This window comes from Choloepus didactylus, chromosome 4, assembly GCF_015220235.1.
Source record: "Choloepus didactylus isolate mChoDid1 chromosome 4, mChoDid1.pri, whole genome shotgun sequence".
NCBI classification, from domain to species: Eukaryota; Metazoa; Chordata; class Mammalia; order Pilosa; family Megalonychidae; genus Choloepus; species Choloepus didactylus.
This window is the reverse complement of record NC_051310.1, coordinates 3641551-3663026: the sequence shown is the minus strand read 5'-3', so window position 1 is coordinate 3663026 and position 21476 is coordinate 3641551. Positions and strand designations below refer to the sequence as shown.

Here is a 21476-nt window from a genome sequence, read left to right as displayed (position 1 = left end):
TTACACATTAACCCTGGGGTGGGGCGGACGAGGGTGGGGAGGGGGCGGTGCCGGGTGCCTCAAAGGATGCCCAGGCCTTCTCATTCCCGGACCCGGGCCAGCTCCATGGGGCAGGGCGGGGCAGGGTCCGGGTGGGGCAGGGGGGGAGGGGGGAGGTGGGGAGAGCAGGGGCCGGCGCCGGGCAGGACAGGGGAGGCTGTCCTGGGCATGCAGCTGGGGGCCAGGGGGTGGGGGTGGCCACTGCTTCCCTTGGCTCTGCAAAGCCCAAAGAGGAATTGGTTGGGATCAGGAGAGGGACAGGGGCTGCCTTGGGGTCTGGAGCAGGGTGGGTAGAGGGCTGCACTGGACAGTCAGAAGGCTCTCCCTGGGACCACGGCTCTCCCAGGCCCTTCTAGGGGCGCAGCCAGACCAGCCTCTTCCATGGGCACACCTTCAGCCTCCTTCCTTCCTCCAGGGTGACCTGCCCTCCTCTCCAGGGCCTCCTTCCTTTTCCCACCTTTCTTTAAATCTGCTCTTGGGTCTCTGAAGTCAGATTTGCTGGCTTCAAATCCCAATCCCACTTAGGCCAGATGGGCTGTGTGACTTTAGGCAAGTTACTTAACCTCTCTGAGTTAGGGTTACCCAATCTGTAAAATTGTCCTTCCCTCAGTGGACTGTGGTGAGGATTGGATGAGAGAACACTTAGCTGGGCATATGCAGCACTAGTCCTTGTTAAGGGACCCAATATACCAACCCTCCCGGAGCTGCCCTGGGAAAGGAGCCAGCCTAACCTGGGCCTCAGTCAACAGGCAGCTCTGGGAAGGCTGCCTGGAGGAGGGGGCACCGGAGGCACTGGACAGTCAGCCATGGACAGAGAAGCAAGTGGGGAGTCAAGACAACATCCTAACTCAGCCTCCACATGGCTGCTGAGAAGCTAGAAGAGGAAACTCCCAGAAGTGGAAAGTTGAGGTCACCCAGGGGAGCAGTTAGGGATGATTCAGGCAGTGAAGCTGTCAAGTCAGAGCAAAGGTTGGGGAGCTGTGGAATGGGGCTGGCTTGTCTCAATGTCCAAGGCCAGGAGGCAGGAGGCTGCAATGACTCCATAGGGTTACGACCCCACAAAAAGGTGGAGGCCACCAAAGTCCCTCACTTGCCAGGACAGGGGCATGGAGGGGGCAGAGGACAGACCCTTTGGGGCCCAGGGCCAGGACCTGGTCCCAGAGGAGGGAGAGTTCAGGCTGCCTCACTGGTGGGCTGGCTCCTGGAGGGGCCTGGACACCTCGATTTGACCAGGGGCTGCAGGAGGCAAGACTGGCAGAGCCCCAGGCCCAAGGAGTGCAGCCTGGGGTCCTTCCCGGGTCAGTGCTAGCTGGGGAGCAGCCCTGGGTTCAGGCCCAGGCTCAGTCCCAGGGTAGGGTGGGTGGCCTCTATCCCTCTCTGATCCCTGGGGCTCACAGGACATGCCTTGGTCACAGGAAACTGTGGGCTGGAGGAAGACACTCCATGCTCCCTGCCCCCAGAGAGGAACCTGCTCTGAATCAGCCTGGTGGAGACGGCACACTGCTTCCACTTCCCTCTTCTGCCCCTGGCCTCCAGCTGTCCCCTCCCCCGAGTCCCCTGCTCAGGCCCCAAAGGGTACTCAGGTCATCAGGCTCTTGGGGTACCCCGGTTCTAGCAGAGCCTTCCCCTTCCCCTCCCTGAAGCTGCTTCTGCACCAGAGAGAACGTGCCCTTTCAAGGAGCCTGAGCAGGGGGAGGCCGGGCAGGAGGCGGCCAGGCCCGGGCCTAAGGCCACTGCAGCAGATCCTTCCAGAACGCCACCTCCTGCTCCTGCTGAGCCCAGCCAAGCCTGGGGGCCGGTGGCGCTGCGCACAGGAGCGGTCTGCGTGAACGTCCACAGGGGAGACCAGGCCGCTCGGCCCGGGGCGGCGGGGGGCGCCTGGGAGGACACCCGCCCTGGCAGCGCCCTTTTTGGTGAGCGCGCGCGGTGCCCACGGGTGACCGAACAGATGTGCAGTCACGCGCTCCCGACCCTCCCGGCTGGCGGGGCAGTCGGTTTCATTTTGTCCTCTGGCTCCTCCTCTCCATTGCAAGGCACACATCTCTCCCGGAACTCCCGTCGGGAAACCAGTCGCCCGGGAGACGCGGCCCCGGGAGCCTGCGCGCGGGGGCGGGGCGCGGGTGACGTCATCGACGGGCGCCGCTCGCGGGGTTGGAACCGGAAGTGATGTCGCCGGGGCGACGGGGCGCGGAGCCACGTGTGGAGTTTCCGTGAGCGGGACCCCCAGGAGCTCCGGCGGGTGAGACTCTGCGGGGGCCGAGGGTGGGGGCGCCCCAGGCGGGCGCGACGCTCAGGGCCCTCCCCGGCGGGCCCGCGCCATCCCTGCCCGCGTCCCGTGGGCCTCCCCGGGCCCCGCCGCCCTGCCCCTGCGCCGGCTGGGCCCGTGTTTACGTTGACGGTGGCTCCGGAATCCCCCTGCCGCTCGCCCACCGAGAACCCGCAGTGGGGAGATGGGGGGGTGCCCGTGCTCCCCCGCTGGCGGACACCTCCCAAAGGCCGCCCTTTGGGGGATCGGCGCCAAGCTCCTGGAGGAACGGTGAGGAGAGGGGCCTTACTTGGTGGGGGTCCTTGGGCCCATCCTCTGCCGTTGCCAGGCTGCAGGAGCTGACGGCCCCTGTTTCGTGGCCCAGACCATGAAGGGCTTCAGATGTCAGTGCGGCCCTGGAGACTGGAAATGGCAGCTTGCTGGGCAGGGCCAGGGGCCGAGCCAGCCACCGCATCCCCTCCGCTCCCTGAGTTCACAGCCCCCTCCCCTGCTCATTCCCACATACGCCCCTCCCCAGGTCCCTGGTGCCCCCCAGACCGCGGCACCATGAGCTTCGTGGCCTACGAGGAGCTGATCAAAGAGGGCGACACGGCCATCCTCTCACTGGGCCATGGTGCGATGGTGGCCGTGCGCGTGCAGCGTGGGGCGCAGACCCAGACGCGGCACGGCGTCGTGCGGCACTCTGTCGACCTCATCGGCCGCCCCTTCGGCTCCAAGGTGACCTGCGGCCGGGGCGGCTGGGTGTACGTGCTGCACCCCACCCCGGAGCTCTGGACTCTGAACCTGCCACACCGCACCCAGATCCTGTACTCCACCGACATCGCCCTGCTCACCATGATGCTGGAGCTGCGGCCTGGCTCTGTGGTTTGTGAATCTGGTGAGTTCTTTCGGGCTGCCCTTCCTGCGGGCAGGCCCAGCTACTCAACTCTGGTCCTTTGTCTCTGGTCTCAGGTGCCGCAGATTTGCGTTTTACCTTGCTCTTGGGCAAACAGGTCTGGATGAGGCGTGACTTCGCCAGGGCCACCGGGGCAAACCCACTGCACATTGAACACATACTTGCTGAGTCCTGAGGACAGAGTGGTGACCAAAGCCGAAAGAACTGTCCTCACGGAATTGGCAGTCTAGTTGCAGGAGACAGATAGTGAACATGACAATTAACAGACAGTGTGTCCTCAGAGTGGAGGTATATGGAGAAAAGTGAAGCAGGGTACCGGGGTTGGGTGGCATAATTTTAAATAGGCTGGCCTGGGTCACCCCTGTCTGGAAAGTGATGTTTGATTAAAGACTGGAAGTGGCAAGGGAGTGAGCCCTGCAGATACCTGGGGAGAGCTTTCCAGGAGAGGTAGTGGCAGGTACCCGAGGTGAGCGTGTTCTTGGAGCTACAAGACGTGCCACAGAGCCTGATGTGACTGTGCTTACTCTCAGTACAGGTGAGGAGGGGACATGGTCCAGTTTCTGTTTAACAGGATCTTTCTGGGGGTTGACCGCAGGCCGGATGGACAGGTACCGAAAACCTTTAGGAGGCTGGTGCTGTCACCCAAACCTGAGGGGGTGGGGAGGGGCCTGGGGGCGGAGCCCTGCCAGGGTCCTGCCTGCTTTGGTGGGTGGGGCCAGGTGGGCGCTGACCGAGGTGCTGACTGCCCACCACTGGCCCTCGGCTGATGGCAATGAACAGGTGCAGCCCGGTGCTGTGAGAGCTGCCCCTCGCTGGAGCTCACTGTGGACCGGGAGCCTGCCCCCACCACGACCACTGCTGGGGCCTCACCTACAGTCCAAGTGTACACTGCCTGTTGCTGAGCCCCGGGCCTGGGTACAGGTGGAAGTGCCTGAAGGCCAGCCATTGCCCGCCCCTGTGCTCATACAGAGGTGCTGGGGCCGTCTGGGGTCCCAGAGGCTGGTGGTTTGGCCAGGACAGGCCCCAGCTGGGGCTAAATTCCCAGCGTGGCCCTCACGGGCTGGGCAGCTGGGATCCAGGGCCACATAGAGTTGCTGGCTGCTGCTGACTTTCTAGAAGGCCTCTGACCGTCTGTCCCTCCACGTGGATGCAGGATGGTTCCTTTGGCCCAGCCAAGCTCTTTGAAATGTGAAGAGTCGGATGCAGAACACGGGCTGTGGGTTTGAGAGTGGGTGGGGACGGGGCGGAGGCAGGACTCAGAGCCAGCTCCGTCACCTGTGTGAAAGAGCCAGGGGTCAGTCAGGAGCCGGGAGTGCGCCATGAACAAGGCACAGCAGGTGCCCACCCTCCCAGAGGGAAGGAACCAGCTGGGGTGTTTGGGTGCTGCTGGTGGCTGCAAAGCTGGTGATGCAGGGCCATGTCTCTGTGTAAGCCTGGAGAGGGGACCCTCCAACTCAGACAGAGGAGACCTGAGAGAAGGAGTTGCCTCCATGAGCTGAAGGGACACAGTGCAGAGGCCCTGGGGTGGGAGTGGGCCCGTGGGGTCAGGGACGTGGCAGGAGTGGCGGGAATGAGGGCAGAGGAGCTGGTGCTGTCCCCAGGGGCCTCAGGAGACTGGCTTTCCCCCGGCTGAATGGGGAGCACATGGGCTGGGTGGGGAGGCAAGGCAGAGCTGGAGGCGGGAGGAAGGTCTGTGGCTGGGAGGGGCCAGACTGAAGGGAGAGGGGCAGGCTGGGCCCGCCCTGTAGGTGGGGAGTGGCAGCCACCTGGGGGGGTGGTGAGCCAGCAGGGGTTCCCGATAGATCAGATGTGGGGCACAGTGGGGGTTGGGCTGGGCACCCGGGCATCCTTTTCTGGGCTGGGAGAGCCTTGGCAGGAAGTGGATCTGGGGTTGGGTCCTGTCCAGGGCTGGCCTGGCTAGCGCCGAGCTGTGGTCTGGGGAGAGCTGGAGACGTGAGGGTGCAGCCCGACGCTCCCATGGGGGCGGGGGTGGGTGCTTGGGGAGTTGTCGGTGGGTAGATGGCATCTAAAGCCATGGGGCCGGCTGAGGTCATGGGGGTGGGGGGTGCAGCAGGCCCTGGCCGGGAATGGGGGATGCAGGCCTCGGGATCCAGGCAGAGGCGTTCCCAGTGCAGTCGGGAAAGCCAGAGATGGTGAAGGGGGGAGAAGGGGGTCCTGCCGCCAGCTGCTTCTGTGTCCCATTGCTGTGGGTTGGAGCAGGCAGTGGATAGGATGGATTCAGGGTGGGGAGGGGGCTGGCCCAAGTGGGCCAAGATGGGCGTCAGGGTGCGAGCGAGGCGTCCGCAGTGTCTGGAAGCCAAGGGACGGTCATTGGGGCTGGGAGATGCCGAGGCCTCGTCGTTCGCTCCCCCGACCCCGCGTGGCCTCCGGCCGGCCGGGAACACTGTTTGTCCACCCGCACACCTTCCCTGTCCTGCTCGCTGTGTCGGGAGCCTCGTGCGGAGACCCTCCCGGTGACCGTGCCCGCCCCTCAGGCACCGGCAGCGGCTCCGTGTCCCACGCCATCATCCGCACCATCGCGCCCACGGGCCACCTGCACACGGTGGAGTTCCACCAGCAGCGGGCGGAGAAGGCGCGGGAGGAGTTCCGGGAGCACCGGGTGGACCGCTGGGTGACCGTGCGCAGCCAGGACGTGGGCCGCAGCGGCTTCGGCGTGAGCCGTGTGGCCGACGCCGTCTTCCTGGACATCCCGTCGCCGTGGGAGGCCGTGGGCCATGCCTGGGACGCCCTCAAGGTGGAAGGTGTGTGCAGCTCCCGGGGGACTGCGGTGGGCCTGGCCCTGGGCATCGTCTGAGACCACCCGGGTCCCACGCGGCCTGAGGTCGGGGCTGGGGGGGTGGGTGCGGCCCTGCCCCTTCCACACCGGGGTGGGAAATGCCTGAGGCCCCCGGGGAATGTGGCAGCCCCGCCCCCACTGGGAGGCCGCGGGGCCCCCTGCCCCTCCCCCGGGGCGCCGGCCCGGCCCTGCGCTGCCGCCCCTTTTAGGGAAGATGCTGCGGAGGTGGCGGCGGACTCGGCCCCGGGCCAGGGAGGTGGTTGGGCCTGGCCCGCGTTTTTCCCTTTTCTGGAGAAGGAGCCGCTGAGCCGGGCCGCGGCCGCCCGGATGCCCCTCCCGCCCCCAGCCCGGAGCCGGGGGAGGGACAGATCCAGGCCTGCCCCTCCCCCGCCCCCTCAGCATTGTGGGGGGTGAGAAGGGCCCCCTCCGCCCCTCCCCCATCCAGCTTTGCCCCACGGGAACTGAGTCCCCAGGGAACCACTCTCGGGCCTCCCTCGGGCTGCAGTGAAGTCCTGCCTTGTGGGTGGCCCGGGGGGACCTGTGCCTGCCTGCTGCCGCGTCCCCTGTGCCCCCTTGAAGCTCCTCGGGTCTTTTCCCTGCCTCTACCTGCTCACGTGTCCATGGCTCTGGCACTTTCCACCCTCTTGCCCCAGTGATGGTGCAGCTGGCGGCGTCCCTGGAAGGGGCCCTGCTGCTGCCTGTGGGGAGGGACGCGGGGCGTCTGGCCCACGGATGCCGCCTCGGGGTGGCTGCAGGTGCAGGCCATCACCCAGCACCCTCTCTCGGCCCGGCCCCTCGACTCCCCTCGACCCCCAGCAGCCCTGCCCGGGTCCCTGCAGCCGAGGGGGGAGGACGGACGCCAGCTCCGCCCCCGCCCCGTCACCCTCCGGGGTCGGCCCGCGCAGAGCGGGCACCTCCTGTTCCCAGAAGCGCGACAGCCTCTAATTTCCTGTGACAGCAGCCGCCCCCACCTCCTGTGAGCCCCAGGCCCACGCGCTCCCCACCACAGCCTGTCACCGTATTTTTAGAGCTGCGCCCGGGGCCCAGCGCTCCATCCGCCCTCCCCACTGTCCCCGGGTGGCCGCGGTGGTGTGCGCGGGGCCTCGGTCTGGGGTCCCCAGAGCCCCCGCGGTGCCCCGGCCGCCCCAGCCCTCTGCTCTGCAGTGGGGTTTCCCCGCTGGCCTCCTCGCCCCGAGGCACTGGCGGGGTCCTCTGCGGCTCCCCCAGCCACGGGCTTCCGGGCCGCGCGCGGGGTCCGGCCGGCGCCCGCTGCCCTCTGACCCCGCCCTGCCCCCCACAGGCGGACGCTTCTGCTCCTTCTCGCCGTGCATCGAGCAGGTGCAGCGCACGTGCCAGGCGCTGGCGGCCCGCGGCTTCTCGGAGCTGAGCACCCTGGAGGTGCTCCCGCAGGTGTACAGCGTCCGCACCGTCAGCCTGCCCCCGGCCGACATGGGCGCCCGCCCCGGGCCCGCGCCCGGCCCCTTCCGCAGCGGCACGCCCATGAAGGAGGCCGTGGGACACACCGGCTACCTGACCTTTGCCAGCAAGAGCCCGGGCTAGCGGGGAGCGCGGGGGCGGGGAGCGCTGCGCGGCCAGAGGCGCCTTATATGGCCCGCGGGTGCCTGCGGGCCTGTGTTTAGAAACATGCGCGGGGCGGGGCCTGGGCCTCCCGTGGGGCCGAGGGGGGGGGGCCCGAAGGAGGGGCGCAGGCCCGCCGCGGCGGTTCATGTCTTCTGGTTGGGGTCCCCCTGCCTTCCCCCTAGACCAATGCCCCCGCCTCCCCCACACCCAGCCAGGCCCAGGGCCCTCTACCCTGCTCAGGGTCCCTGTTGCACCCCCACCCCCTTGGCCATTTTGCTGCAAAGTGCTACACAGGCCTTCCCGGGTGGGGGCTGGGGTGGGGCTACTCAGGGTCTGACCCCTTTCCAGCAGGCCCCAAGCCTGGCCTGCCCTGAGCCCTGCGCCCTCAGGGACCCGTTGACTGCCTTCCCAGCCTGGGCTGCAGCTGCTGGAGGCCCTGGGGCTCTGCTGCCTGGGTCCAGGAGCAACCAACCCTAAGGGCACGGCACGTGTCCGCCTGGGATGTCCCTGCTCCCTGGCCTGATGCACTCCAGTTGAGGCGGCCAGATGCGTGTTCGTGGGTGAGACCATGCAGAGGAGCTCACCTTACAAGGAGCTAGAAGAGCCTGGGGCCCCAGTGGACCAGAAGCTGCTGCCGGCTACCCAATGAGACTGTCAGTGCTGGGATCTGAACCTCTGTCCTGTAGGACTCCAGAACTATGTGGATCCCTCCGCCCTCAAGGAAACCTTGGGGTCTTGGGGAGGAACCCCCGCCCAGGGACAAAAGTGCATAGGGGGAGGGGCACAGCCGCGATACCCCCCGGGAGCCATGCCTTTGTCACTGCATCTTGAAGTTTGAGCAGATGGCTGCCCGGGAGGGTGGGGGCCCAGAGGGGTTCTGCCAGGCTCAGTGCACACGTGGATTGTGGGCAGGAAGGGGTGCTGACCCCCTACCCTGCTCGGCCTGGACCTCCTCTGACTGAGGGCTGCTGTCTGGGCCTCTGTCACCCAGCCCAGCTGGCCAAGGGGAGCCCAGACCCCCTGTGTGGGACCAGGGCTTCTGAGTGCCGACGGGGCAATAAATGACTGCTGCTGCCACGTCACGCCGCCTGATGCCTGACTCCGGCCTGTCCCCTGCGCCTGGGCGGGTCAACCTGCTCACTGCCCACTTGGCGGGACAGGCGCTTGGGCAGCTCCAGACTTTGGGATAGAGGCCTGGACCTTGGCAGACAAAGGATTGAGTGTGTGGGACCCTGAGCCTGCAGCAGAAAGGGCTGATTGTCCCCAGGGAGGGAGAAGTTGTGTGTGTGTGTGTGTGTGTGTGTGTGTGAGAGAGAGGGGGGGGGGCACGCTGGGCCCCCTCCATGGCTGGAAGTCGCTCTCCGTTCCCAGCTGGGGGCCTGGTCTGGCCAGGGCAGCCCCCATGCCCCTGAAGGACCCCTGGCCTGCCATCCCAGCACCCAAGGTTGCCTGTTCAGGTAGGAAAGGGTGCAGGCCCCAGGGGCAGCAAGAAGCTAGCAGAGGCCGTCACCCAGGACGCTGGGCACAGGGACAGGTCTAGGCAGCTGCACTGTCTGCGTGGCCAGGCCCCCTCCTCCATGCAGCACTCCCTGGTCTCCACAGAGGGGCTTTCCCCCTTCTAGAACCTGTCCAGGACTCTGACCTTATGTCTGGCCTGGGGACAGAGTTAGGAGAACCAGACCTTACCCAAGGGGCCTCTGGGACGGGAACAGCATGAATGCAGGTGACCCCAGAGCCAGGTGTGCAGGAAGGGGTGGGCAGCACAGGCCTGGGGCTCAGGGCTCTAGGGCAGCCCACCCCACTCCCCAGGGAAGGACCCTTGTAACTGCAGCCTCCACCCCCACCGCCAGGCTCCCCTGGTTTTGGGGGAAAGGCCTGCTGGGGCATCTGGGAAGTGTTCCTTTCAGGGTTGGCCCTTGGCGGTTTACAGCGCACACGGGCCTTGGGAACTGACCATGGCCATGGATGAGGTCAGAGGTCATGGACCAGTGCAGGGTGAGCCGGGAGGGCCAGTGGGAAAGCCCCCTTCCCCACCACCTGCACCTCCCTTCTTGTGGGGGTCAGGAGACCTGGACCCAGAATTGCCCTCTTCTGAGTTGGGGTCTGTGCTGCCGGGACCCCCTGTGTCCAGCCCCCAAATGCCCCTCCAGGCCCAGCTTTGCCCCCAGCCCCACCGCACCCCCAAATATGCAGTCCTCTGCTCCCTCACCAGGCTCTGAGCCAGCAGCAAACTCCTGCTTGTCCTTCAAGGCCCCACTCAAATGTCCCCTTCTCAGCATGGCTCTCCCCTGCTGGACTGTGGTTGTCACCCGTGCTGGTCAGCAGCCTGAGAAGCCCCCGGCAGGGGAGCGCCACCCAGCTCTGTAGATGGGGCCTGGTGTCCACGGTGAGCACATGCTGGGCCACAGGACAGTGGGGGTCACCTCCGGTCAGCAGCCCGGGGCTCATCATGGGGCGAGGATTCACCAGGAAGCCCCTCCTGGCCCGACACTCACTCAGCTCAGGCCCTTTCTTGGAAAGTCCCCACCCCATCCCCCAGCCCAGGGGACCCAGATGACACATGACTCCCAACTCCTGCTTGGCAGACTCGCCCAGATCTGAGGCCCGGGCAGCCCACACTGGCCAGCTCATACCCTGCCTCACTTCAACAAGGGCCCCGGGCCAGGAGCCCACCCTGGGGCCAGGGGCAGAGGGTCTTGGGGCCTGGCTCCAGCCGCCACCTCCAGGCAGCCTCCCAGGCCTCCCCCTCTTCAGACGCCGCAACCGGGTTAGTGCTGCCCCGACCTTTGGGGGTGGGGCTGGGCTGGTTCCTAACCTGCGTGTGGATGCGGAGGGATAAGGGAAGCCAAGCCCTGTGGCCAGTGATGGCGGGGTCTTCCCAGGGACCCCTCAACAATGCCCTCAGGTTACCCTGGCCCGCCTGCCCCCTCCGCCCTCCCGTCGTCTGGGTCTCCTGCTCTCCTCTGGGCACCCGCCAACCCCTCTCACACCCATCTGGCTGTTTCAGATCCCAAGGCCAGAGTTTTGGGACCACTTCTGGGTTAATCTGAGAAAACTTTGCACCTTGAGGCAGTTGAGTAGTTTTTAGCACCCTCAGGGTCACTTGCAGTTTTTCGGGATAACGGGAAAGAAGGTTCAAATCGAGACTTTTCTGGGAAATTCTGGCCACCAGCCATGGTGCTTATAGTTGGTCATGTCAGAAAACTGAGAACATCACCTGGACTAGGCCTGGGAGGCCGGCTCCTCATTTGACCACAGCTTTTGAACAAGGAGGTGTATTGGTTAGCCGTCAGCACAGACATGCTGCATAACAACTACCACACCACCACCCAAAAAGGGAAAAAAAAACACAAAACCCACAAGGTTGGAACAACCGTCAGCTCCACCCGATCTGGGGCTTGGCTGCTCTCCGCCGGCCTCGGCTCCGTGTCTCACCTGGGGCTGGTGCTGCCCCGGTGGGTTCCCGCACCCACGGCCCAGGAACAGGAGGGGCAAGCCCAGCCAGGAGGGCCCCCTTCAAGCCCTTGGCTGCTTCGTGCCCGCACGTACCCCCTTGGCAAAGCATGTCACGGTGCCAAACCTCAGGTCCAGGGTGGGGAAAGGGACTCCGTGACTCTGATGGGAGACAGAGGGCTTGGGGGGCAGGGAGGGGTCAAGGAGCCGGGCCCTTCTATCCCAGTGGGCACTGTGCTTGGGCTCGTGTCACAGACACTGGGAGCCTCTCCCGAGGGTGCCTGGCTGGCAAGCAGCAGAGGCAGGCTGAGAACGGGCTCGGCGGCCTCCACGCCAGTGCCCTGTGTCCAGCTCCGCTCCGGGGGTGGCCTGGTGCGCCCCGTGTCCCCACGCCCGGGGAGGCTGCGCGGCCTGGCAGCGGGATGAGGGCGTTTCAAAGTCAGGTCGTGCGGTGGCTGCGGTGGTGGCGGGAGGGAATAGCTCGGCTCCCACCAGGCTGAGAATAGCTCGGAATTGGGTCACACTCGCTGAGCGCTCGGTCGCAGCCTCCAGCCTTGGACAATAATCAGCTTTCTCCCCAACATCTGCCCTGGACTTCCAGCAGGGGGGCAGGCCGGGTGCAAGCACATTTTTAGAAGAAGCAGGGTAGAGCGGATGGGGCTGCGGAGGGGAGGCTATTTTTAATGCCGGGCCTTCCTCCCGTCTGCCGGCCCCCTCGCAACGTTGGCTCGCCCCTCTCTGCTGCTGCCCACCGGGCTGGCTGCCCCCTGCCCACCCTCGTGCTGCCCTCCCCTCCCCCGGACCCAGCAGCCCCCGCAGTGGTGGGCCAGGCACTGGGAGCCCCGGGTGCCCCCTCTGCAAGGGAGGTGCCAGTGCCCAGTCAAGGGCAGGGGCCCAGTCGGGACCCCTGGGAAGGTGTGGGAGCCCCTGGGCAGGTCCGACTCCTGCCAGCCCCCTCCTGGGCTCAGCTCCCCTTCTGTGTGGACTGAGGGGATGGCAGGAGGCTGCCCTGCCTCTCTGAGGATTCCTGGGGGCTCATGTTCCTCCAGCCCCTGAGCGCCACACCCAGCTCCAAGCTGCCCCTCGACACCCAGTTCAGGCCCCATGTGGATAACCCCGAGCCCCCAACCACACTCCCACAAGGCCCCCTGAGCATTCGGCACCCGCAGCCCCTCTTAGTTCCGGCCCTGGGGGTCTTCCTGGGCCCTGGGCTCTTCTGGGGGCCTGTGCCTCACCCTCCTCACCAGCCTCCCCGGGTCCTGCAGTGTGGGCCTCCGTCCTCTTTGCTGGCCGCCCGCTGTAGCCACGAGCGCCCGGCCACGACGCAGGCTGAGCGAGGCGCAGTTCCTGGGGCTCAGCAGTGGGGCCCCGGAGCTCCCTGTGGATCAAGCCACTTCATCTGGGCATCCCGAGCAGCTGGGCCCAGTGTGGGCCTGCACGGAGCTCTCCCTCAATGGTTTTTAACACAGGGACACTGTGAGTTGTGCTCAGAGAACTGAGGTCTGTGGACGGCAGCACAAGAGACACAGCATCTCAGACCCCACCCCACACCTCCTAACCAGAATCTGCATTCCAGCCAGATCCCCAGGTGATTTGACCATCCACGTTTGAGAAGCACTCCTTTGGCTAATCTTTTTCCCCTTTTTGCCACGGCCACTGGGAAGCTCAGAGCCAGATACACTGCTCTTCTGGCGAAAGCATACAGAACTTCATTCCAGTTTCATGTTATTTCTTACCCATTTTTCACTGATGTCTTGGTTTTCTTACTTTTTGCAAAATATTATCTTGTTGCATGGAATATATTTTTGTAAGCAAGGTGAATTATAAGTAGATAAGCTCATTGAAGCTGTTTGATTCCATCATGTTACTACTGGGTACCCACAGGAGGACTGAGATGGATGATGTCACAGGCCCCCAGAGCCCACATCCATGTGGTGACCCGGGTACGCTGCCACCAGGAGGTGCACCAGGGAGTCAAACCCATCGGTTCCGGTTTGCTTATGCTGCCATTGTGCGAAGTACCAGAGATGGATTGGTTTTTAAAAAGGGGGGTTATCTGGCTACAAACTTACAGTCTGAAGGCCATGAAAATGTCCAAACAAAGGCATCAACAGTAGGGCACTTCACTGAAGAATACCGATGGCATCTGGAAAAACTCTGTCAGCTGGGAAGGCACGTGGCTGGCATCTGCTCCAGGGTTCTGGTTTCAAAATGGCTTTCTCCCAGGACGTTTCTCTCCAAGCATCTGGGGGTGTTCTCTTAGTTTCTCCCAGGCAAACTCTGGACTAGCAAAAGTCTACTTTCAATGGCCGTCTTCCAAATGTCTCTCTTAGCTGCTCTGAGGTCCTTCTGTTTGTGAGCTCTTTTTATAGGACTCCAGTGATTAAATCAAGACCCACCCTGAATGGGCAGGGTCCATATCTTCCACAGAAATAATTTGATCCAAGGATTCTGACCCAATCAACATTAATATGTCCCCTCCACAAGACTGCATTAAAGAACATGGCATTTCGGGGGATATAATACATCCAAACTAGCACAGCATCCCAACAGCAAGCCATTAGGTGCCTCTTACACATAAGTGCCTCCTACTGTGCCAGGCACTGTTTTTGGTTCTTTAATCTTTGCAAACCCACAAGCAGTTATTCTCACTTCCCAGACAGCAAAACCGTTCCTAAAGGTCTACCTCAGGCACGTCTATGCAAGGGCCGTGGTCAGTGCTGCTCCAGGGGTGACCCCTGGATCGGCAGCATCAGCAGCACCTGCGAGCTGGGTGGGAATGCAGATTCTCTCGACAGAATCAGAACTTGGGTTGGGGCCCAGGTGGGCGTGTTCTAAGGATCCCTCCGGGGGTGCTGACACCCCTCTTGTGAGAGCCCCTGCCAGGGGAACCGGGACTCACAGACCTCTCTTCTTTCCTTTCTCTTATTTTTTAAACAAACACACCCCTTTACTTAGAGCCCTTGGGCAGCACGGCCACAACCCTGGGGAAGCTTCTGGCACACGGCCCGTGGCGCTTTCCGAGGCTGCAGAGTCGTCCAACAGAGCCAACTTGCTCCTTTTGATTGGAATGCTTGCTTCCCTCCCCAGTGTCCGCCCCTGGGGTTTGGGGGCCTCCCAGCCAGCGGAGCAGAGCAGAGGGCACCGGGGGGCCTGATCGCAGCAAGCCAAATGCTTTATTTGAACAATTGAGACGACTGGGGAACGGGCAGCCTGAGCAGTGTGACGCCCCGTGGGTGTGACGCTGGTGTCACGAGAGGGTAGAGGGGCCGCTATGTGGGGGGGTCTGCGCCAGGCTAGCCCTGAGTTGGTCCCTGTTGGGGCTGGGAGCTGGCTACCCTGATTCTTTGTAACATTCTATTTTTGCATTTGTTTGGTGTTTTTCCTTAATGAAAAGTTGAAAGAAAAGAAAAAAAGGAGGAAGACTGCCCCAGGCCGAGCTCAGCCATCGTTTTGGTCAAGGCCCCTGCCCAAAGGTGGCTTCTGGGCCCCCAGGCACACGGACATGGCCAGCCAGAATCCCTGCCTCCCTGGGGCTCTGGGCATCAATCGAGCCCCCTCACCTTAAGTTGGGGTTCCCCAGCACAGGGGTGGCAGCGACCAGCAGGGACATGGGCTGTGGGGGAACCAGGGGTAGCCCCGTCCCCAGCAGGGGCAGCTGCCTGTGCTCCAGTATCCTAACACCTCCTCCGGGTTGGGACTGATGGCCACGGACGTAGGAGAGAACTTGATGGAGGGGAGAGGAGCAGGGAGCTGGGGCCACTCAGCCACCCTCTCTTGCCACCCCAGAGACCCCACCCAGAGGCCACCTTCTCCTTCCAGACCCTCCCTGGGCCCCACTGCCGCCAGCCAGCCTGGCCTCGCCCCTGGCCCGAGCAGATGCCTCAGAAGTTCACGTCGCTGCAGGCTGCTTGCGCTCCTTGTGCTTTCACGAGTCTTCACCCGGAAACCATGGCGAGAAATGAGAAACGTCTAGCTAATTCAAGAATGGCTTCATCATCCCAAAAGGAAAGCCTGTCCCGGTTAAGCAGTCACTCCCCGCCTCCCCCCCCCCAGCCCCAGGCAACCCCCATCTGCCTTCTGTCTTGATGGATTCACTGATGATGGGTATTTCATACAAACGAGGTCAGATACAGTGTGGCCTTTGGATCTGGCTGCTTTCACTTGGCAGGAAAATCGCTTTATAAACAGGGCCTGGGACAGGGAACGTGGGGCGGTTTGGGAACAGCGCGTGTGTGGCTCACAGGAAGCACCGACAGGCCAGAGGCCTGCAGGCAGGGTCACCCCGGGACCGGCGGCGCTGGGCGCACACGGGGCGCGGGAGGCCGGGCTGGCCTCGGCCCAGAAGCCGGGGCTGCGGGGGCTGCGGGGGCTGCGGCGGAGTGCGGGGCCGCGGGGGGCCCGGCGGCCGCAGGGGCTCGTTGCTAAGCTACCCGCACAATGGGCGCGCCGGGCGGGAGCCGCTTCCCAGGCGGCGGACGGGCCCGGACCCCCTGCCCCCAGGTCACCCCGCCCGGGACGCGCAGCCCCTCCTCGGCCTCGCCTGGGGCCAGGGCGGGGGTTCGTCGGCGCCGCTTCCGCCCTCCGTGGGGAGACTGCCGAGGGGCCGGGCCGCGGGGGGCGGTGGGGAGCAGGGGGCCCCGGTGCCTGCGGCTGCCCCGCACGCCCCCGCCGTCGGACCCACTTCCGCGCCGTCCCCGGGAAGCCCTCGAGCCGGCTTGGGCCCCCGCCAGGGCCCCCTGTCCCCCTGCAGCCCCCGCCCCGCGCGCTGCCCCGTCCCTCCTCCCACCGCCGGTGGTCGCGCCCGGCTCCCCCTGCTCCCGGCCCGACGTTCGCCCTGAAGGCTGGGCGGTGCGCACCTCGCACCTCTTGGAGCAGCTTCTGTCGCTTCGGCCGAGACACCCCCTCTTTTCCTGACCCCCCAGGTCGGCCCCTCGCTGATCTGCGCGCGGCGGGGGAGGGGGGCACACGCAGGTGCTCAGTGCACGCCTGGGGTGAGGCTCATGGAGTCACTCTCACAGTGCACAGCTCCGGAACGGGGACGTCCAGGAGGGCGGCTTCCTCTCCGGGGCTGTGCGCCTCTGGCCGAGGACTCCGCCTCTCTGAGCCTCAGTTTCCCCTGCTGGATTGGGGTGACCACAGGAGCTTGAGTCCCATGGGGAAGTGCCCAGGGCCCTCAGGCCACCCAGCCCTCACTCCCGCCACACACATGTACTCACACTCGAGCGTGCATACACACACACCCACGTACACACACCCACTCGCTCCTCTGGGACCAGGGGCCACTGGTTTTCCAGCTGCCGGGAAGGAGGGGCTGCCGGGCCGTGCACTTGCGGGTCACCCCAGCCCCCAGAGCCCCTCACCCCTGCGGGCCTGCCCCGGCCACCCCCAGGCTGCCTCCGGACACCGCAGACGGCAGGACACAGAGCCCCACAGGCCGCCCCTGGGTGCAGCGTCCAGGGCAGGGTTGTCACTTGACCGGCAGCCAGGCCAGGGCGGAGGTCGCCCCCTCCCGGGCCCCCCGCCTTGCCGAGGCCGAGCTGGGCCCCTCTGGGTCTCGCCTGGGCTGGAGCTGGGGACAAAGAGGCAGCTGCCAGCGGGCGGGCGGGGGGCCGCGGCTTTGTGCGCGCCAGGCCCCTCCTGGCGACCTCACCGCCGGCCAGAGAAGGGCCCTTTCTTCCCAAAGGCGGCCGCTGGGAACCCGCCTGGGGACAAAGCCGCTGCCAGGCGGGGGACCAGCGAGTGGCCAGCCCCCCTCTCGGCATAAATTAAGGGGGCCGAGGTGGGGGCGGGGAGGGCAGCTGCAGCTGCTCCAGGAGGCGGGCGTGGGGGGCACGAGCACATGCACGCAGAGAAAGACAACCCGAGCCCCCAACCCTCACTCACAGCGCGCCGGCGGCCCCACTGCAGCCGCATTCATTCATTCATTCATTCATTCATTGCCACGCCTGTGTTTGCGCTATGGCTGGCTGCTGGGGTGGCCCAGGTGCACTCAGGGAACGGAAGGAAGGGTGATGGGCCGGGACCCCCGGCTGATGCGGACCGTGGGACAGATGGTCGGGGCAGCTGGGGCCGTGGGGCAGGTGCCGTCATCATCGCACCCACTCAGACCTCAGCTGTGGCAGTGTCCGCGGCAGCCTCTCCGTCCCTGTAGGGGCCAGGGCTGGGCTGGAAATTCCCAACATCTGGGGAAACTGAGACCCAGCAAGTGCCCGGAAGTCCTCAGGGCAGCCCCAGGAGGTCAGGAGAATATTTGGTGTTCAGTGTCAGTGTCTGGTGACTCCCAACTTCCTGCCCCGGGGCCTGGGTGCTCCACAAAGTGTCCTCACAGTCCCCACTGGCCCTGGGCCTCTGCGGTGGCACCTCCCCCTGCACTGGTGATGACCCGGCCTGAGGCCCTGCTGGGTCAGGGGAGCCCAGGGTGGCCAACAGCAGGTTGCAGGGTCCCGTGGACATCACAGATGAGGACAGGTGGCCCCCAGGGGGCCCAGCGGACGCAGGACCCCCAGCAAGTCCTCGGGCTGCCCACAAAGGCCCCAGCTGTCCTCTGACTGGCGTCCAACATGAGGCCCACGCCGGCCCCGGCTCCCAGGCCCCCTTGCTCAGCCTCCCAGCAGCCGTCTCCCTCCTCCGGCCACCAGACACACTCGGCCCCATCACACAGCGCCGGTGCACCAGGGCCCCAGGCCAGGAAGGCTTCCTGCGGGAGGCGGCAGCAGCCCTGGAAGGTCAGACCGGGCCTGGAGGGCAGCCCCGGGAGCAGGCCCAGGTGTGCCTGGCTAGTCAACAGAACCTAAGGTCAGGCCACAAGTCTCCTTCGAAGAACGGCAGCCCCTCCTTCCCGTGTGCTCTCAGCAGACTGTGGCCCAGCGCCCTGGCCCTGCTGATGGCAGATGGCGGAGGGGGCGGGCGAGAAGGGAACCTGTCTGCCAAGAGCAGGCCTGCGGGAGGCACCTGGCTCCAGCCTCAGGCTGCCCACCACCCCTTGTCCAGCCTGGACGCTTATCCTGATGTGGGGACTGGGCACAGATGGGCTCGCCCTGAGACCTGTGGTCCGGGACAGGAAGCCCCCAGCAGCACAGAGCACCCAGGACCCTGAGCCCGAGGTTCCCAGGCTGGTAGGCAGGAAAAGTGCTGACACAGACGCACGCACGCACCTTGCACACATGCACGCACATAGTGCACAACACGCAAATGTGCACACTCAGGAAGATGCACCCACACGTACGTGCCTGCACACACATACATGCACAAGCACAGTGCATACACACAAGCACACACACCTTGCAGATATGTACACACAGCACACACACTCCCTGCCACGTCCCATTTTATGGACGAGGAAACCAGCCCTGCAGGCCTGGGCCCAGCATCAGTGGAGGGGCCCGGTAGGAGGGCTGAGGGTTCTGAGCCCCCAAGCCCCCAAAGGCTGGGTCTTGGAGGCCCTGCCACCCCTCCCCAGGGAGCAGGGAGCCGGCGGGACAGGGGAGGGCGGTGTGAGCAGCCAGCTCTCCATGCAGCGTTGCCATGGCACCGCAGCTGCTGCACGCAGGCTTCCTTCTGGGCCACGTTCCCAGGACACCTCGAGCCAGGCGTCCTCGTCACTGGCCCAGGCCCCACGCAGTCAGGGGCTGCTGGGACCCTCCTCATGCCCCCAGCCCTCTGATCTGCAGGCTGCGTGGGGGGGAGGCAGTTGTAGTTGTCCCATCTCATCACACGGGCACATGTGCACACACAGCACACACACATACGTACACCCAAAGGCATGTGCACACATGCATGTTACACAATGCATATGTGCATGCACCCATATGCACAAGCATGCACACGTGTGCACACACATGCCTGTGCACTCATGCAGCACACACCCACTCATGCATGCACACACGTGCGCACACATCCACATGCATCCACACATGCACACACGCGCAGCACACACCCACACATGCACGCACACACGTGCACACATGCACACAGCTCCATCCATCCCCTGTGAAACTGAAGGCCTGGGTGCCCTGGGTGCCCTGTGCGGTGGAGGCAGGAGGCCGCGGTGCAGGGCTGCGCCCACTCCTGGAGGATCCCCTGGGCCCTGCAGGCAGCTGAGGCGACTGCGAGCAGGGCCCCAAGGCCTGGCAAGGGGCCAGCCTCGCCCATCCGCTGGCCGGAGCTTAAAGGTCATCGCTGACCACAGGGAGGAGGGACTGCTGCTCGCCTGGCCCCAGACTGAGGGGACGAGCTGGCCTAAACGGGACTGAACGGCAGGCGCTCCCACGGCCGGAAGCATTCAGACGGAGCCACGGGGACCCCCGGAGAGACGCGCAGGCACCCATGTTGGGAGGCCCAGGGCCCCAGGTGCTAGTTCTCACCCAGGGCGTCTGTGTGCTGAGGGCCATACAGCGAAGGTGGAACCATCACCCCGTTTTACAGGCGGGGAAATAGGGGCCGGGCTTGGTGCCATGTGGCGGGTCCCCAGGCCCTGGCGGAGCAGGGAGGAGGCTCGGGCGGGGAGAGGCCCTGGCCCTGGGCCGGCCCGGCCCGGCCCGTTGTCAACTGACGCCAACAGTGGGAAGTCTGGCGACGTGGGAGGAAGTGGCCCTCGGGTCCCTGCTCCCCAAGCTCCCGGCTGATGAGGGTCCCTGTGGGGTGGGTGAGGGGAGGGGCAGGGGCACTTCCTGCGGGTGGCACCCCAGGACAGACAAGGCGAGAGGAGGGGCCTCCCTATCTGCCAATGCAGGGGTGCCAGGGACCCCGAAGCCCTGCCCAAGGGCAGGGCCTGGTGCACGTCCCACCCTTGCCTGCCGCCAACTCCTGGCCCCTGGGATCCGTGCTGTTGTCTGGTAAAGCCAAGGCCCCTGGGAAAGGTCCCGAGCGCTGAGCAACCATCAGCCTTTGATGTAAAGGATATAAAGACCTGAGACAGGCGGGGAAGTGGGGAGACTGACTGGGGGGGCTCCCACCGGGCGAGGGCCGCCTCTGGAGCCCCTTGGGCGCCCCAGCCTGCCTGTGCCGACACAGCCTTTGCAACCCAAGTAGCCGCGGGAGCTGCGCCCAGGGGGTGCCCTTGCAGGGTGGGGTCCGTGAGGCAGGGGGTGCTGAGAGATGGGGGCACAACCGATGGTATGATGGGGTCCGTGGGATGAGGGTGTGGGGTGCTGTTAGTAGTCAGGCGGGCAGGTGCCCCAGTAAAGCCCTCTGGGGCAGAGCTGGGGGCCTGGGGGGCTGCAGGCCAAAGCCGAGTGCCAGCCCCCACTCTGGATACCTTGGCAAGGATGGTCCCGGGCGCCTGGGCCCCATTTCCTGCGAGTCAAACGGGCGGAAGCGGCCCCGGGGCCGTGGTGAAGCCACGTGAGGTCGCCCAGGCCCGGGGGTGCCCTGGCACCAGCCCACCTTCACCGCCCCGCGCGGAGGTCCTGCGGCCACCGCCCCCTCGGCGGGGACAGGGGCACCCGGCGGGTCCTGGGTGCGCGATCCCGGGCTGCGGGCACCGCCTGGCGGCCAGGGGAGGGGACGGCGCTGGCGGGGGCCTGGGGCCGCGGCCCGCACCCCGGGGGCATCCTGGGGACAGTGTGTCCGGAGCCCCCCGGGCCCGGGCCTGGCCGCCGGCCCCTCTTCCCACAGACCTCGGCGCACCCGCGTTCTCCTCGGCCGAGGACCGGCCCACCCCGCAGGGACAGGCCCCCCTGCCCGGCCCCCCACCCGTTGGGGCCCCAGGACGCTCCCCGAGCAGAGGCCGCGCCCGCCTGGAGCTCTGGGCGCTGGGCCTGGGGACCCCGAGAGCGGCCCGGGCCGGGGGTCTGCTCCCTGTGGGGAGGGGGCAGGCAGCGGTCTCAAGCCCCCGGCCCGGGATGTGAACACGGCCATTCCCCGGCCCAGCCCCGCCCACGAACAGGCGCCCACGGCCCGAGCCCTGGAGACCTGGAGACGGTGACACACACACACACACACACACACACACACACACAGTCTCTCACACACACACAGTCTCACACACACACACACACACAGTCACACACAGTCTCACACACACCCTGTCTCACACACACACACACAGTCACACACATGCACAATCACACACACACAGTCTCACACACACACCCCGTCTCACACACACACACACAGTCACACACACGCAGTCACACACACACAGTCTCTCAGTCTCACACCATCACAATCACACACACACACCCCATCACACACACACACGTCACACACACACACACACACCGTCCTCCTGTGAGATGGTGACACACACACACACCCCATCTCTCTCTCACACACACACACACCGTCCTCCTGTGAGATAGTGACACACACACACACACACACACACACCCCGTCTCTGTCTCTCTCTCACACTCACACACACATACACACACACACACACACACACACACACGCCGTCCTCCTGTGCGGCCACCAGAGAGCCCAGGGCTCCTCCTCTGCCT

At 65.3% G+C, this 21476-nt stretch overlaps 1 protein-coding gene across 3 annotated transcripts; it reads left to right on the top strand.

The window, feature by feature from the left end:
* The first annotated feature begins 1140 nt into the window (after positions 1–1140).
* TRMT61A (tRNA methyltransferase 61A) lies at positions 1141–8660 on the top strand. Of its 3 annotated transcripts, none has more exons than XM_037831762.1 (4): positions 1141–1952; positions 2073–2278; positions 2823–3182; positions 3736–4782. In XM_037831762.1, the coding sequence occupies exons 3-4, from the start codon at positions 2852–2854 to the stop codon at positions 4287–4289; spliced, it is 885 nt and encodes a 294-aa protein (XP_037687690.1). In that variant the 5' UTR covers positions 1141–1952; positions 2073–2278; positions 2823–2851; the 3' UTR covers positions 4290–4782. The 3 variants fall into 3 exon arrangements, with proteins under 3 accessions (XP_037687690.1, XP_037687693.1, XP_037687691.1); XM_037831765.1 differs by lacking the exons at positions 1141–1952; positions 3736–4782 and adding exons at positions 5696–5962; positions 7298–8660 and having other exon boundaries at positions 2179–2278; XM_037831763.1 differs by lacking the exons at positions 1141–1952; positions 2073–2278 and adding an exon at positions 2295–2575 and having other exon boundaries at positions 3736–4785.
* The last annotated feature ends 12816 nt before the right edge of the window (positions 8661–21476 follow it).

Excerpts from the sequence above, each read along its gene's own strand:
- TRMT61A (XM_037831763.1), top strand. The coding sequence starts at position 2,852 with ATGAGCTTCGTGGCCTACGAGGAGCTGATCAAAGAGGGCGACACGGCC. Across the intron at positions 3,183-3,735 it reads CTCTGTGGTTTGTGAATCTG|GTGAGGAGGGGACATGGTCC; the intron begins GTGAGTTCTTTC and ends CTCTCAGTACAG.